The sequence below is a fragment of the Phaenicophaeus curvirostris genome, chromosome 1, assembly GCF_032191515.1.
Source record: "Phaenicophaeus curvirostris isolate KB17595 chromosome 1, BPBGC_Pcur_1.0, whole genome shotgun sequence".
Taxonomy (NCBI): domain Eukaryota; kingdom Metazoa; phylum Chordata; class Aves; order Cuculiformes; family Cuculidae; genus Phaenicophaeus; species Phaenicophaeus curvirostris.
In genome coordinates, this window is record NC_091392.1 from 72274139 (window position 1) to 72291298 (window position 17160).

A 17160-nucleotide genomic window follows, 5' to 3' on the forward strand; every position below is an offset into this window, starting at 1 on the left:
AAACAATGAAAGGAATTTGTTGGCAACTTTCCCCCTTGGCCATTCCTAAACTCCCATTACCCTTGTGGTAGGTGCTGGGCACTCCCTCTTTTTGTCATCTCTTTTAAAAGAGAACTCACTTTCTGTTCAAGTGGGCCGCGACAGGCTCTCCCATGGCCAGGCATGTGTGAACACCAGTCATTCCTTCCAGCTCCATTTCTTCTCACAGCGTGTAATCTAAGAGCCTAACAGCAGGGAGGTTGAACTCTTTTAGCCTCCAGGCCTGGCAATTCCTCTGATCACTCCCCTCGGCCTTCCTGCTCAGCAAAGGAAGTGGAGCAATGCTTGGTGAGCCCTGAAGGAAAAACTGTGTCACATGGCTGAGCTGCAGATCCTTCTCCTAAGAGGAATTTAGGATATCTTTGTGAAGTCTCCAAGCTGTGGAGAAAGCACCTCATGAGCTGCTCCCATGATAAATACCCTTTATGTCAGGAACCTGGAGCCAGCTTCTGGTTTGAATGGATCTCATTCCAAACTCCAGACACCAAAAGTGGGCGCACAACCTTCTGCTGACAAAGAGAGCCTTCCAGCTGATCCCCACCTTGAGAAAAGCACTGCCTGACTGAATGGCCGCCCATTAATGTCTTTGCTCAGCTAATGAAAACTTTTATTAGCTTCTCCCTCTGAGCAAAAGCTTCCCAGGAAGTCTCATCCTCATGACCTTGCTCAAGGTTCTCTACCTCTTTTTCGTTTCTTTAATGCTAATCTGAAGGTCTCCGAGTAGTTTCAGCTACTCTGAGGAAAACTTCTCTAGGTAGGTTAGCCCCTGCAGGGATTTTAAGAGTATTTGAATAGAAGCAATTGCTGCTCTTATCTTCTTTCTTTCGGCCAGAACAAAGTTTCTTTACTCATCGCTGGTTTTGTTTCCAGAGACAGAATACAAATATGTAATAAGCATTGTTCCCTCTTCTGCATCATTGCCGATAATTGGCACCATCCCTGCCTAGGACTAGTTCTCTGCCATGTATACAATTTCTACATTACTAAGAGACGCAAAATATTCTCTCGTCCTTATCCCACTGTCCTTCCGTTTTCTACCTTTAGTTTCCCATGTTGCTTTGGATGAACAATTAATTAATTGTTACTGCGTTTGCCTTCCTGTCAAATCCTTTGGCTCAAGCAGGAGGGAGGCTTAATAAGTTCCATACTCTAGAGCCAAACGGATCTGCCCCGCGGTCAATGCTCAGCAGGCTTCTGACAGACTTTTCCTTGCTGTGCCCTCAGATGGACAAAGCTGGGCCGCAGATCCCGCAGGGCCCCTGGGCAAGCTCCTCAAGCTCTGCTCCTCATCCAGTCCCTCTCCCATACTCCTGAATGCACACACACCTCTGTCGCCTGTGTGTTACAGCCCAAAGATACTGTTTGTGGGGTTCCCTTGGCCAAGGGGCAGCCTGGCCAGGTCTCCAACGCCTTTGCAGGCAGTCACCAGCCACCACCGTGTCCCCCAGCAGAGGGAGAAGCTCCCAGGAGACTCCTGTTCCCCCCACTGGCTTTGCCCCCACAGCCCCCGCTTCCTCCTTCCTCCCAGGGTGCCCGTGTCCCCTGACAACCCACAGGTCACAGCCCGTGCCTCAGCCCCACGCCCCCCGTCAGCCCCGTTTGTTACATCACTGCAACTCGTTCCACTTTCTAGTGTTGCTGGGCCACCCAACAGGACAGAGTCTCCGGATTCTGGAGCAGACATGGCGTGGTTGGCCTGCCTGCTCGGTGAGTGACCCTGGACAGCCCCAACCCACCCTCCTGGGGCCACCTCGGAGCCCGGTGTCTTGGGTAGGAGGGCCGCCTGACCATCCTGCCAGCACCCGCCACGCTCCTGCAGCCCCGTGTCTGACAAGCCCACCCTGCCAGGCACGGCGGCCGTTCCAGCCTCCTGCCCAGGGTGGAGGGAGGCTCTGGGAGGGGATGTGGGACAGAGGGCAGAGCAGGAGAGTGGGGTCCCCCCGAGGGCAAAGGACAGAAGGGGTGAATGGCTTTCCCCTCAGAGGGGACGAGCGTGTCTGGTGTGCTGGTCTGGCAGCTCGCACAGTGGTCACCTCCCTCCAGATCCAACAGATCCAAACAAAACCACACTCACTCCTGAAAAAGTCTTTTTAATAGTTCTCTTTTACTTTTTTTTTTTTTTTTTCCTGTCCTCAGAGCTCCTGGTTGTCCCGGGGCCCTGTAGGCAGCGGGGATGGAGGGAGACCTCAGGGCAGCTTGTCCTGGCTCCCCGCTCAGCGCCCGCAGACTGGAGCATGCACTTGCCTTCCCACGCACTGCTCTCCCCCTGCAGGAGGGTTAAGCACAGGCTGCCTTTTCCCACAGGCTTGCTGACCTTGCTCAGTTCTGTTGCTGCATCGGCGGCCACTTCTCCGGGCAGCCCCCTGACGGATGAGGAGTACCAGACCTTTTTTCTCAGCCTGTGGCCCCCATGGAAGGCAGAGGTGTCGTGCATCGCGCGCCAGAACCACGGATGCCTCTTCCCGGCAATCCTAAAGTTAGACCAGATGGAGAACCACGGTGTTGTCCCCGAAGGTAAGGGCATCTCCCCACCTTCAATGGCACAGGTGGCCATCGCCCCTGCTGGAGCAAAGCTGGCTGTTTCCCTGCCCTGAAATGCCACCGGATTACAGGAATGATAGCAGGATGGGTTATTTTCAGGTCTCTAGCCCCAAGTCTGGCTTGGAGCAGGACACTCCCAGCAGTAGCACCGTGGCCTTGTGCAAGGCAGTTTGCTTTTGTGGCCATCCCCTCCATGGCTTAAATCCCTGTCAAACCTCCTTCCTCTGAAGGGGCTCTTTTCTCTAGTGTTTCTAGCCCTGGGCCAGTCATCTTTTAACCCATCGACCCATCGCAGTGATATTTGCCTTTTTTTCCTTTTTTTTTTTAAAAAAAACCTTTCAATTATCGATAACAAAGTGCTTACCAGACCCTGGAAACATGAGGTTTTGGTCTCTCTCTAAGGGCAGAGAGCAGGGTAACAAAGGACAGAAAGGCAAACCGAAAACCTGGGTGCCTTGACTTTCCCTTCTGCCCATCAACTCTGCTCTCTGACCCTCTGCTCTGCTCTCGTGAGACCTCACCTGGAGTATTGCGTTCAGTTTTGGGGTCTTCCACACAGGATGAACGTGGACCTGCTCTGACCGAGTCCAGAGGAGGCCACAAAGACGATCAGAGGGCCGGAGCGTGTCCCATACGAGGACAGGCTGAGAGAGTTGTGCTTGCTCAGCCCAGAGAAGAGAAGGCTCTGGGGAGACCTTAGAGCAGCCTTCCAGTACTTAAAAGGGGACTAGAAGAAAAACTGGGGAGGGGCTCTGTATCCGGGAGTGCAGGGACAGGATGAGGGGTAATGGCTTGAAGCTGAAAGAGGGGAGATTTAGATGAGATATTAGGAAGAAATGTAGATGGAGAGTCACCGGCACAGGTTGTGCAGTAGAAATGGTGGCTACCTCATTCTTACGGGTATTCCAGGCCAGGTTGGATGAGGCTTTGAGCAATCCGATCCTGTGAAAGGTGTGCCTGTCCATGGCGGGGGGTGGGGGTGGAACCCAAACCGTTCTGGGATCCAACCAGAAGCCAATTCTGAAAACACCCATCAAAGAAGCTCCCAACGCTTAGTGCGACCCAGCCCAGGGGCCACATATGGAAACTTGCAGCCATCCCGCATCTCTCTCTCTCCCCTCTCTCCAGGGCCGATCTGCTCTGACTTCCCAGAGATGCCGCGCTTTCAGAGCTTCTGCCATTTTGCCCAGTACCGCTGCTTCAAAAACCTGTTCTACATCAAGGTGGGGACTGGGATTCAGGACATGGCATGGGGGACAATGTCTTGGGAGATGCAACGGGTAAGGAAGAAGGGAAGATAAGCTAACGGGAGTCCTCTTTCTCCTTCTCACCTCTGCTCAGCGAATCCAGTGTCCAAAGTCATCTACTCTCAAAAAACTCATCCCAGCGGGGCACCGTCCGCCTGTGGGCTCTCGGGTACAGAAGGAAAGCTCCCCTGTGAAAGAAGGTACGGCTGCCTCGCACTGCACTGGGCGTCCCTGTGTGCCTGCTGATCTCCCATAACTACCCTTGCCCATCAAGCAGCTTTCTGGGTGACTCCAGAAAGATTCTTCAGCCCATCTCTGTCCTTCTCTCTCCACAGCCCCACGGCACGCTTCTATCTCACCCACTGGTGCCCTGCTGGAGTCCACGGGGCACCCTCCATCACCACACACCACGGCAGCCCCGACAGCCACTGCCGCCTCGACTTCCAAGCTGCAATCCCCTGCCCAGGATGAGATCAGCCCTCAGGTCTCAGCCCAGCTCCAAGCTGCAGAGAAGGAGGTACTGAGCGTGTTGCATGTCCTGCAGAACTCTGAGCAGGAGCCTGGATCAGGTGGTGGGGAAGGGGAAGGGGAAGGAGAAGAATGGTTCTCTTTATCCCTTTGCAGGCCAACTCCTCACAGCCCTTGCAGGCCGATGACCCGGAGGATTTAGGAAGGCTGAGGGTAGAGAAATGGTGCAGCCGCATAGCCAGCCACGGTTGCAAGGATCCTCGAGTGTCCCTCTGGTTGAAGGCAGAGTACAATGCCTTCCAAGAGGGAGATGCCCCAGGCCAGGTGGGTGCCCAGGAGATGCTCCCATTCCTCCTTCTCCTCCTCTTGCTCTGGCCTTCATTTCCCATCTCCCCAGATCTGCGACTCAAACGGCGTGAAGTACCCCAGCTACTGCACTTTTAAGAGCCACCAGTGCCTCCAGAAGACCATCTACAATCAGGAGGTGAGAAGCAGCCTGCACTGCCCTTCACACAGCCTTCTCCTCCGTGGACGGTCCCTTCACATACAGCCGCGAGTCCTTGCAGGACTCACTGGCCCACTGCTTTTCCCTCCAGCAGGAAAGGACGGGGGGTGTAGGGAGGGTGGTGACAAATTATGACCCAAGCTCAGCTGGCATGAAATTGGGGCATGAAATTTGCAGAGACACTGTAAGAGATGGCAATGGAGATGGCCACAAATATTGAGACAGACGAGGTGTGGTGAGCTCTTGCAGGGGAGACTCGTCTGCTGGGTACTTTGTAGGCGGTAACAAAATGCAAAAGCACAATAGCAGGACAGATTTCTCGGGGGGTAGCACGGGCAGTGGTCTTAAGTCCTACAGACTCTGGCTCTCCTTGCAGGTGTCTCGCCACGGCTGCCAGAGTAATGAGACCTACCGGGTGCTGAATGAGAAGGAAGGAGAGGAGGAGGTGCAGCTGTGGCGCAAGAAGTTCAACAACCTGTGGACAACAGGCTGATTGCACGGGAGCAGGAGGAAGCGCAGGGCTCTGGGGCAGCCCCTGTTGCAGCCAGGATTTTGGAGAACCTGCCTGGGACAATTTCCCGGTCCTGTGCAGGATGTGCACTCGTAGGTGAGGCCTCCAAAGTCGCTGCAAGAGGGTCCATTGTTAAATAAACAACTTCTAGAGTTCTGAAAATGCTGAATCTCTGGTCTCACCTGTCCCCCTTGCTTGCCCCTGTCCTGGAGCCTGAGCACAGCCCAGGAAGGCAGATGAAGGGAACAGCTGGATATCTATTATCTTTGAACCAAGGGGGCTGTTGAGGTGCAGCATTCCTACATAGTTCTCCTCCTTCCACAGAGTGTTCATTCCGGTGCTGAGTGCTCAGCCTATGTGTTGATGGCCCATCTCCACAATGTTCCCCTTCAAGTTCCCTGCACACTGAGGAAGCTACACCTAGAGCGGCACAGCCCAGTTCTACTGAGAATGCGACTATGATGCATTTTCTCACACTCGATGCATTATAAAAATAGCACAGCGCTATTCTACTGATAACAGCCATGTGAAACTGTACACATAGCAGCGTGATACGGATCATCCCTGGGATGCCTGTTCTGGTTCAGGCCTATTGATCAGGCCCTGTCACTTCAGTATTGGAGAAGTCATCAGCTTTTTGAAGTGGGACTTAGAGCCACTGGCCCATGCGTCCTTGTCTAAAGTCCTTAACCACTCTTGGCTCCATCCTTCTGCAGGCCTATAGAAATCAGTAGTTCTGCCAGGGTTGTGTCTTCCTGTGTGCTATTGAGTCTGAAGTATAAAGAGCCTGTTTGCCTCCTAAACCTAATTTTCTCCCTTCTCTCTGATGCTGCCGCTCTGTTTCCATCCCTCAGCGACCTCTCATGTCTGAGCTGAGTCCACACAGACCACTGAGGTGTGCGAGCACGCTAGGAGCAGGAGAAGGGGGTCCCGCAGAGAGCAAAGGAAGGAAGGGGTGAAGGGGTGTCCGCTACGAGGGGGCAGGATTCTGTTGTGGTGGTGTTGCAGCTCGCAGGGAGGGCAGCCAAGCCTGTGCCATTAAACCCCCTGTCAGACAGCAAGTGTAAGACCTTCTTTATCATCCTGTGGTGCTGCGCCAGACCCTTGGCTCTCTCAGCCCTTCCATTGTGACGCTGGGCCACGAAGAGAACCGTGGTGTTGTCCGCAAAGGTAAGGGCATCACCCCACCTTCAATGGCACAGGTGGCCATCGTCCCCACTGGAGCAGAGCTGGCTGTTTCCCTGCTCTGAAATGCCACCGCACTACAGGACTGGTGGTCTTAAACATTTGAGGAATCAAGAAACATCCTAGTACAGAAAGCCCCACAGTAACAGCAGTCTCCCGAAGGACTCCTACGCAAAGGGGAAATCCTTCCCAGAGAAGAAACTCCTCACGACTATTCTAGGGGTACCCAGAGCTCTGCAGGACGGCAGGCTGCTACCTGTGGTCCCACCAACAGTGCCAGCCCTGGCTGCCCCTGCCTCCTCGCCTTCCAAGCTGGAATCCCCTGCCCAGGAAGAAAAGTTGTGGAAGCAACGTCTGCAGAGCAGCATCTGGAAGCTGATCTCCTGGGCCCTCTCTGTGGAGAACTTGCTGGGCACGCAGGACTCTTCTCCACAGAGCAGCCCCGAGGCAGGGAGCACATGCAGCAGTGCCAAGAAGGCAGCTGTTTTATGGAGTTAAACTCTATAACTCATTTAAGGGTTATAAAGTAGGTATGTGTTTATGCGCCAGCAGGTGCGAGGGGGTAATCCTCCTAACTCGCCCACCATATTGTCTAACAAGCAGATGGTTATAGTGTAAGGATATGCCTAGTCATCAACACCTATTACCTATTCATGACCTTTCCCCGCTTCCTACTATAATTAGATTAAAGAAGCTTCTCCCACACTCGCGCAGGTGCAGTATCTCCTGGTGGTCATGGTCTGGGGGCTCAAGGCTGAAGTAGCCTTCATCTTCCTCGTGAATCGTCCCTGAACTCAATCTGTGCGCAGGCGCAGTCTCATCCTTGTTGAGCTCCAAGAACGCAGAGTACGATGCAGTTGGCCTTCTGCTGTTGTCCACATTCCAGCTTTCCCTTATCAGTTAATGTCTGCGAATGAGCTCCTTCCTTATCAACATCCAGGGTCTTCAAGGCCTTTAACAGCAGACAGTGCGCATTTCAGTCAGCTAAGTCCTCTAAGTTCTTCTAACTTCTCCCCTATATAATATGCCTGCCCATCAGGCGCAGACGGTTCCTCCCAGTGGCAGGTGAGGACCTTTAGCTTCCCATGTTGCTTTGGATCCTGTGCTCTGCAGTGATGAAGGAAAACCGTCTCATGTCAGCAGTGACCAAATACTGGAAGGAGCTAGAAGAAAGACTCTTAGGGTTTGGAGATTTGGAAAAGATGCTGATGGTCAGGTTTGTGCCCACTGTGTGCAGGGCTCCCTGAAATGCTGACCACAATGCTTTGATGACCAGCCATGCTTGTGAGGATCCTCATGTGTCCCTCCGGCAAAAGGCAGAGTACAACGCCTTCCAAGAAGGAGATGCCCCCGTAGAGGGTGGTGCCCAGTAGATGCTCCGATTCCTGCTTCTCCTCCTCTTTCTTTGGCTTTCACACTCCCATCTCCCCAGATCTGCGACTCAAACACATTTAAGTACACCACCTACAGCGCCTTCAAGAGCCACCAGTATCTCCAGATGACCATCTACAATCAGGAGGTGAGAAGCAGGCTGCAGTGCCCTTCTCACAGCCTTCTGCTCCATGTACGGTCCCTTCACGCATAGCTGATGGTCAGCTTTGTGCCCGCTGTGTGCAGGGCTCCCTGAAGTGCTGATCACAATGCTTTGATGACTCGCCATGTTTGTGAGGATCCTCTGTAAGAGTCGGTCAAAGAATTGATTTCTGCCTCAACATTTTCCTCAGAACTTGACTGTATAAATCACAGGTGCAGGACTTAAGAAAATGGCCCAAACTGGTATGGAACGAATGCTTTGTACCCATGCCTACCTCTTTATCTCAAAACTGTTCTGTACCTGTCTCCAAGCCTCCCTACTCCCTCATGAAGCAAGGAGGAAAAGACAGGAAGATTAATGACAAGACTTACCACAGACCCATACCCCAACAGAGCATGCACGAAAGACTATTCAACCAAAGTTCAAAGTGATGATGACTACTGGCCCTCATCGGGAGACCCCAGGTCGACCACCGCCACCAGAAGGAGCGCATGCACAAGGGGAGGAGACCTGTAGACCATCCTCTCTTGGCTTGTGTGGCCTGCTAGGTGGAGATTGGTACATCTCCACAGGCAGAGGCGGGTCGCAGGTAGATTGACTAGCAGAAAAGACAGCTCTGAAGCAGCTGAATTCTTAAGATTTTCCCCACCGTGAGATCACCTCAATCAAAGACAGAGGCAGTGGAACACCTTCTGGACCGGGACTCCAGAGACGCCGGACGCCTGTAGTGGTAGCTATAACCCCCTTTCCTTCCCTTTTCTTCCCATCTCTTTCATTGTTCTTTTCTCTCTTCCTATCACAAGCCGCTTTACAGGCACAATTAATAAAGTTCCAGTTTGGATTGAAATTTATCTCGCCTGACTTGTTGAATTATTGTTTTTGCCTTTCTGCACTCCGAGATCATAAATTAAACGAACCATCATGCGTCCGCTTATGAGTGGACCGTGACATCCTCGTGTGTCCCTCTGGTTGAAGGCAGAGTACAACGCCTTTCAAGAAGATGCCCCCGGAGAGGTGGGTGCCCAGTAGATGCTCCCATTCCTCCTTCCCCTCCTCTTTCTTTGGCTTTCATTCTCATCTCCCCAGATCTGCGACTCAAACGCATTTAAGTACACCACCTACAGCACCTTCAAGAGCCACCAGTGTCTCTAGACAACCATCTACAGTCAGAATGTGAGAAGCAGCCTGCACTGCCCTTCACACAGCCTTCTGCTTTGTGGATGGTCCCTTCATGCATAGGTGATGGTCAGCTTTGTGCCGGCTGGGTGCAGGGCTCCCTGAAGTGCTGACCACAATGCTTTGATGGCCAGAGCTCATCAGCGTGTCCTCTCTTGGGAAAAAACTGAGCTGGGTGACCAGAGAGGCAAGCTCCAAGCCAGGGACGTGGGCCTCAGTCTCCCTTCCCGACTGACATCCCCACTGCATCCACTCTAGGTGTGTGACAGCATGGGTTGGCACCACATGGACCTGCACCCTCGCTCTGCTTTCTGTTTGCTGAAGATGGAGCAGTGTCAGAACACAAAAACCCTGAAATGCGCTCACTGTGATTCAGGCAGCTTGACCTTCTTTCAAAATCTTTCTCTCTTTCTTTTTTCTTATCTTTCAAAAATCTTTCTACAAATACATCAGCTGTAAAAGGAGGACCAGGGAGACTATCCAGTTTTATTGGATGTAAAGGGAAAAACTGTGACAGAGGATGAGGACAAGGCTGAGGTACTTAATGCCTTCTTTGCTTCAGTCTTCTGAAGCACATCCTCTGGACCTGCCGGACAATGAAACAGGTGCTGCTACGTGTGGAGCTCCTAAGGTGGTGACCCTCTCTCGTCTCTTGCAACTATTTGTCTCTTATAACGCCTTCATCCTTTCCTATCTTTTCTCCTTTTCTCCTTTTATCTTTGCAACACGCGCAGCTGCAGCAGGCAGTAGTGGGTGGTTTTGCTTTGATTTTGGGTTTGACTGAAGGGAACATCAGGGCTCTCGGTGCTGTTTTGGTCACTGTGTGGGGCTCAGGCTTTTCCTTTTGGTGCTCTGGCCCATGCCGGTTCATTAATTGTTTGAATCCAGTGTAATTGTTTGAATCCAGTGTTCTAAGGGCATCCATCTTATTTTGTAAAAGATAGAGTGTACGCCTATACCTCTCAGTGATTTTGATATACTCGGGTGCCGAGCCAGTAAGAAAGAACTTGCTTTCTTTTAAAGGGGGCCACGACATTGGCAGGATCCCGGTGGGCAATGGCGAGAGCTGGTGTGATGTTGGGATACGCAGTTTTTGGAACTGTCAAGGGGGCTTTGTCCGCCCAGGTTGGTCGTGCTCCAGCAGATGGTGCAGCTTTTGGGAAGTGCTGTACCGATCTCCTCCCCAAAATTGTCGGCTTTAAGGAGGGAGAAGCAGTTTTTGGAACTGCAAAGGGGGTTTCGTCCGCCCAGGGTTATTGCGCCCCGGCAGATGGTGAAGCTTTTGGGAAGTGCTGCATTGATCCGCTCCCCAAAGGCATAAATTTCAAGGAGGAAGAAGCAGTTTGTGGAACTGTGCAAGGGAGTTGCCTGCTTGCTTGAGCAGCAAGTCGCGCCCCTTGCAGGAAACATGGAGGTTTGGACGCTCATGCTCAACTGCTCCCCCTCTGAAAATGGTTTGAAAGAGTATAAAGCACGTCCCGACCCGGCAGGGTGCAGCTGGGCAGGGAAACACTGGCAGTTACCGGCTGCAGTGGCAGAAAGGATCTGGGCTCCTGCAACGCAGAAGTGGAGCAAGCCAGGCGTTTGTGCAGCACTTGCAGCCGGCCTCAGGGCTGCTCCAAAGGAATGGTGGGAATGGGCACAAAGGGAGTGGAGACGGAGACCGAGAGATCTGCCCGAGCCGAGCTGGAGGAAGAGCAAACACACTTGCAATGGGAAGTGGTATTTGAGCGAGCTAGAAGGGAGCGTTCGGAGAAGGCGCTGGCAGATGAGAGACAGATTAATAGAAAGTTACAAAGGAGCCTGCAAGATGCTTTTGTGAGGGAAAGGCTAATGGATCGGCAATGTTTCCCCAATCTGCAGCTACTGATAGAGCTATGGAATTCCCCAGGAGATAGGGAATAAGGAAGGGAAAAGCTCACAGAGACAGTCCCTTCGGCCCCTCCTGGACCAACTCCCCATATTTCAGAGCAGGGCAACCTCCTGCACTGTCTCCAGTAAGAGAGCCGGGGGACGGTGAGCGGGAACACGCACGAAGGCTCACACAAAACAATGAAAGGAATTTGTTGGCAACTTTCCCCCTTGGCCATTCCTAAACTCCCATTACCCTTGTGGTAGGTGCTGGGCACTCCCTCTTTTTGTCATCTCTTTTAAAAGAGAACTCACTTTCTGTTCAAGTGGGCCGCGACAGGCTCTCCCATGGCCAGGCATGTGTGAACACCAGTCATTCCTTCCAGCTCCATTTCTTCTCACAGCGTGTAATCTAAGAGCCTAACAGCAGGGAGGTTGAACTCTTTTAGCCTCCAGGCCTGGCAATTCCTCTGATCACTCCCCTCGGCCTTCCTGCTCAGCAAAGGAAGTGGAGCAATGCTTGGTGAGCCCTGAAGGAAAAACTGTGTCACATGGCTGAGCTGCAGATCCTTCTCCTAAGAGGAATTTAGGATATCTTTGTGAAGTCTCCAAGCTGTGGAGAAAGCACCTCATGAGCTGCTCCCATGATAAATACCCTTTATGTCAGGAACCTGGAGCCAGCTTCTGGTTTGAATGGATCTCATTCCAAACTCCAGACACCAAAAGTGGGCGCACAACCTTCTGCTGACAAAGAGAGCCTTCCAGCTGATCCCCACCTTGAGAAAAGCACTGCCTGACTGAATGGCCGCCCATTAATGTCTTTGCTCAGCTAATGAAAACTTTTATTAGCTTCTCCCTCTGAGCAAAAGCTTCCCAGGAAGTCTCATCCTCATGACCTTGCTCAAGGTTCTCTACCTCTTTTTCGTTTCTTTAACGCTAATCTGAAGGTCTCCGAGTAGTTTCAGCTACTCTGAGGAAAACTTCTCTAGGTAGGTTAGCCCCTGCAGGGATTTTAAGAGTATTTGAATAGAAGCAATTGCTGCTCTTATCTTCTTTCTTTCGGCCAGAACAAAGTTTCTTTACTCATCGCTGGTTTTGTTTCCAGAGACAGAATACAAATATGTAATAAGCATTGTTCCCTCTTCTGCATCATTGCCGATAATTGGCACCATCCCTGCCTAGGACTAGTTCTCTGCCATGTATACAATTTCTACATTACTAAGAGACGCAAAATATTCTCTCGTCCTTATCCCACTGTCCTTCCGTTTTCTACCTTTAGTTTCCCATGTTGCTTTGGATGAACAATTAATTAATTGTTACTGCGTTTGCCTTCCTGTCAAATCTTTTGGCTCAAGCAGGAGGGAGGCTTAGTAAGTTCCATACTCTAGAGCCAAACGGATCTGCCCCGCGGTCAATGCTCAGCAGGCTTCTGACAGACTTTTCCTTGCTGTGCCCTCAGATGGACAAAGCTGGGCCGCAGATCCCGCAGGGCCCCTGGGCAAGCTCCTCAAGCTCTGCTCCTCATCCAGTCCCTCTCCCATACTCCTGAATGCACACACACCTCTGTCGCCTGTGTGTTACAGCCCAAAGATACTGTTTGTGGGGTTCCCTTGGCCAAGGGGCAGCCTGGCCAGGTCTCCAACGCCTTTGCAGGCAGTCACCAGCCACCACCGTGTCCCCCAGCAGAGGGAGAAGCTCCCAGGAGACTCCTGTTCCCCCCACTGGCTTTGCCCCCACGGCCCCCGCTTCCTCCTTCCTCCCAGGGTGCCCGTGTCCCCTGACAACCCACAGGTCACAGCCCGTGCCTCAGCCCCATGCCCCCCGTCAGCCCCGTTTGTTACATCACTGCAACTCGTTCCACTTTCTAGTGTTGCTGGGCCACCCAACAGGACAGAGTCTCCGGATTCTGGAGCAGACATGGCGTGGTTGGCCTGCCTGCTCGGTGAGTGACCCTGGACAGCCCCAACCCACCCTCCTGGGGCCACCTCGGAGCCCGGTGTCTTGGGTAGGAGGGCCGCCTGACCATCCTGCCAGCACCCGCCACGCTCCTGCAGCCCCGTGTCTGACAAGCCCACCCTGCCAGGCACGGCGGCCGTTCCAGCCTCTTGCCCAGGGTGGAGGGAGGCTCTGGGAGGGGATGTGGGACAGAGGGCAGAGCAGGAGAGTGGGGTCCCCCCGAGGGCAAAGGACAGAAGGGGTGAATGGCTTTCCCCTCAGAGGGGACGAGCGTGTCTGGTGTGCTGGTCTGGCAGCTCGCACAGTGGTCACCTCCCTCCAGATCCAACAGATCCAAACAAAACCACACTCACTCCTGAAAAAGTCTTTTTAATAGTTCTCTTTTACTTTTTTTTTTTTTTTTTCCTGTCCTCAGAGCTCCTGGTTGTCCCGGGGCCCTGTAGGCAGCGGGGATGGAGGGAGACCTCAGGGCAGCTTGTCCTGGCTCCCCCCTCAGCGCCCGCAGACTGGAGCATGCACTTGCCTTCCCACGCACTGCTCTCCCCCTGCAGGAGGGTTAAGCACAGGCTGCCTTTTCCCACAGGCTTGCTGACCTTGCTCGGTTCTGTTGCTGCATCGGCGGCCACTTCTCCGGGCAGCCCCCTGACGGATGAGGAGTACCAGACCTTTTTTCTCAGCCTGTGGCCCCCATGGAAGGCAGAGGTGTCCTGCATCGCGCGCCAGAACCACGGATGCCTCTTCCCGGCAATCCTAAAGTTAGACCAGATGGAGAACCACGGTGTTGTCCCCGAAGGTAAGGGCATCTCCCCACCTTCAATGGCACAGGTGGCCATTGCCCCTGCTGGAGCAAAGCTGGCTGTTTCCCTGCCCTGAAATGCCACCGGATTACAGGAATGATAGCAGGATGGGTTATTTTCAGGTCTCTAGCCCCAAGTCTGGCTTGGAGCAGGACACTCCCAGCAGTAGCACCGTGGCCTTGTGCAAGGCAGTTTGCTTTTGTGGCCATCCCCTCCATGGCTTAAATCCCTGTCAAACCTCTTTCCTCTGAAGGGGCTCTTTTCTCTAGTGTTTCTAGCCCTGGGCCAGTCATCTTTTAACCCATCGACCCATCGCAGTGATATTTGCCTTTTTTTCCTTTTTTTTTTTAAAAAAAAACCTTTCAATTATCGATAACAAAGTGCTTACCAGACCCTGGAAACATGAGGTTTTGGTCTCTCTCTAAGGGCAGAGAGCAGGGTAACAAAGGACAGAAAGGCAAACCGAAAACCTGGGTGCCTTGACTTTCCCTTCTGCCCATCAACTCTGCTCTCTGACCCTCTGCTCTGCTCTCGTGAGACCTCACCTGGAGTATTGCGTTCAGTTTTAGGGTCTTCCACACAGGATGAACGTGGACCTGCTCTGACCGAGTCCAGAGGAGGCCACAAAGACGATCAGAGGGCCGGAGCGTGTCCCATACGAGGACAGGCTGAGAGAGTTGTGCTTGCTCAGCCCAGAGAAGAGAAGGCTCTGGGGAGACCTTAGAGCAGCCTTCCAGTACTTAAAAGGGGACTAGAAGAAAAACTGGGGAGGGGCTCTGTATCCGGGAGTGCAGGGACAGGATGAGGGGTAATGGCTTGAAGCTGAAAGAGGGGAGATTTAGATGAGATATTAGGAAGAAATGTAGATGGAGAGTCACCGGCACAGGTTGTGCAGTAGAAATGGTGGCTACCTCATTCTTACGGGTATTCCAGGCCAGGTTGGATGAGGCTTTGAGCAATCCGATCCTGTGAAAGGTGTGCCTGTCCATGGCGGGGGGTGGGGGTGGAACCCAAACCGTTCTGGGATCCAACCAGAAGCCAATTCTGAAAACACCCATCAAAGAAGCTCCCAACGCTTAGTGCGACCCAGCCCAGGGGCCACATATGGAAACTTGCAGCCATCCCGCATCTCTCTCTCCCCTCTCTCCAGGGCCGATCTGCTCTGACTTCCCAGAGATGCCGCGCTTTCAGAGCTTCTGCCATTTTGCCCAGTACCGCTGCTTCAAAAACCTGTTCTACATCAAGGTGGGGACTGGGATTCAGGACATGGCATGGGGGACAATGTCTTGGGAGATGCAACGGGTAAGGAAGAAGGGAAGATAAGCTAACGGGAGTCCTCTTTCTCCTTCTCACCTCTGCTCAGCGAATCCAGTGTCCAAAGTCATCTACTCTCAAAAAACTCATCCCAGCAGGGCACCGTCCGCCTGTGGGCTCTCGGGTACAGAAGGAAAGCTCCCCTGTGAAAGAAGGTACGGCTGCCTCGCACTGCACTGGGCGTCCCTGTGTGCCTGCTGATCTCCCATAACTACCCTTGCCCATCAAGCAGCTTTCTGGGTGACTCCAGAAAGATTCTTCAGCCCATCTCTGTCCTTCTCTCTCCACAGCCCCACGGCACGCTTCTATCTCACCCACTGGTGCCCTGCTGGAGTCCACGGGGCACCCTCCATCACCACACACCACGGCAGCCCCGACAGCCACTGCCGCCTCGACTTCCAAGCTGCAATCCCCTGCCCAGGATGAGATCAGCCCTCAGGTCTCAGCCCAGCTCCAGGCTGCAGAGAAGGAGGTACTGAGCGTGTTGCATGTCCTGCAGAACTCTGAGCAGGAGCCTGGATCAGGTGGTGGGGAAGGGGAAGGGGAAGGAGAAGAATGGTTCTCTTTATCCCTTTGCAGGCCAACTCCTCACAGCCCTTGCAGGCCGATGACACGGAGGATTTAGGAAGGCCGAGGGTAGAGAAATGGTGCAGCCGCATAGCCAGCCACGGTTGCAAGGATCCTCGAGTGTCCCTCTGGTTGAAGGCAGAGTACAATGCCTTCCAAGAGGGAGATGCCCCAGGCCAGGTGGGTGCCCAGGAGATGCTCCCATTCCTCCTTCTCCTCCTCTTGCTCTGGCCTTCATTTCCCATCTCCCCAGATCTGCGACTCAAACGGCGTGAAGTACCCCAGCTACTGCACTTTTAAGAGCCACCAGTGCCTCCAGAAGACCATCTACAATCAGGAGGTGAGAAGCAGCCTGCACTGCCCTTCACACAGCCTTCTCCTCCGTGGACGGTCCCTTCACATACAGCCGCGAGTCCGTGCAGGACTCACTGGCCCACTGCTTTTCCCTCCAGCAGGAAAGGACGGGGGGTGTAGGGAGGGTGGTGACAAATTATGACCCAAGCTCAGCTGGCATGAAATTGGGGCGTGAAATTTGCAGAGACACTGTAAGAGATGGCAATGGAGATGGCCACAAATATTGAGACAGACGAGGTGTGGTGAGCTCTTGCAGGGGAGACTCGTCTGCTGGGTACTTTGTAGGCGGTAACAAAATGCAAAAGCACAATAGCAGGACAGATTTCTCGGGGGGTAGCACGGGCAGTGGTCTTAAGTCCTACAGACTCTGGCTCTCCTTGCAGGTCTCTCGCCACGGCTGCCAGAGTAATGAGACCTACCGGGTGCTGAATGAGAAGGAAGGAGAGGAGGAGGTGCAGCTGTGGCGCAAGAAGTTCAACAACCTGTGGACAACAGGCTGATTGCACGGGAGCAGGAGGAAGCGCAGGGCTCTGGGGCAGCCCCTGTTGCAGCCAGGATTTTGGAGAACCTGCCTGGGACAATTTCCCGGTCCTGTGCAGGATGTGCACTCGTAGGTGAGGCCTCCAAAGTCGCTGCAAGAGGGTCCATTGTTAAATAAACAACTTCTAGAGTTCTGAAAATGCTGAATCTCTGGTCTCACCTGTCCCCCTTGCTTGCCCCTGTCCTGGAGCCTGAGCACAGCCCAGGAAGGCAGATGAAGGGAACAGCTGGATATCTATTATCTTTGAACCAAGGGGGCTGTTGAGGTGCAGCATTCCTACATAGTTCTCCTCCTTCCACAGAGCGTTCATTCTGGTGCTGAGTGCTCAGCCTATGTGTTGATGGCCCATCTCCACAATGTTCCCCTTCAAGTTCCCTGCACACTGAGGAAGCTACACCTAGAGCGGCACAGCCCAGTTCTACTGAGAATGCGACTATGATGCATTTTCTCACACTCGATGCATTATAAAAATAGCACAGCGCTATTCTACTGATAACAGCCATGTGAAACTGTACACATAGCAGCGTGATACAGATCATCCCTGGGATGCCTGTTCTGGTTCAGGCCTATTGAT

The 17160-nt window shown here is 53.1% G+C and overlaps 1 protein-coding gene across 1 annotated transcript; it reads left to right on the forward strand.

Moving 5' to 3' along the window:
• Nucleotides 1-12974: 12974 nt before the first annotated feature.
• LOC138716654 (acrosin-binding protein-like) lies at nucleotides 12975-16545 on the forward strand. Its single transcript, XM_069849851.1, has 8 exons — nucleotides 12975-12999; nucleotides 13597-13806; nucleotides 14961-15055; nucleotides 15174-15279; nucleotides 15415-15596; nucleotides 15704-15871; nucleotides 15945-16031; nucleotides 16429-16545. Exons 1-8 carry the CDS (start codon nucleotides 12975-12977, stop codon nucleotides 16543-16545), a joined length of 990 nt encoding a protein of 329 aa, XP_069705952.1.
• Nucleotides 16546-17160: the final 615 nt, after the last annotated feature.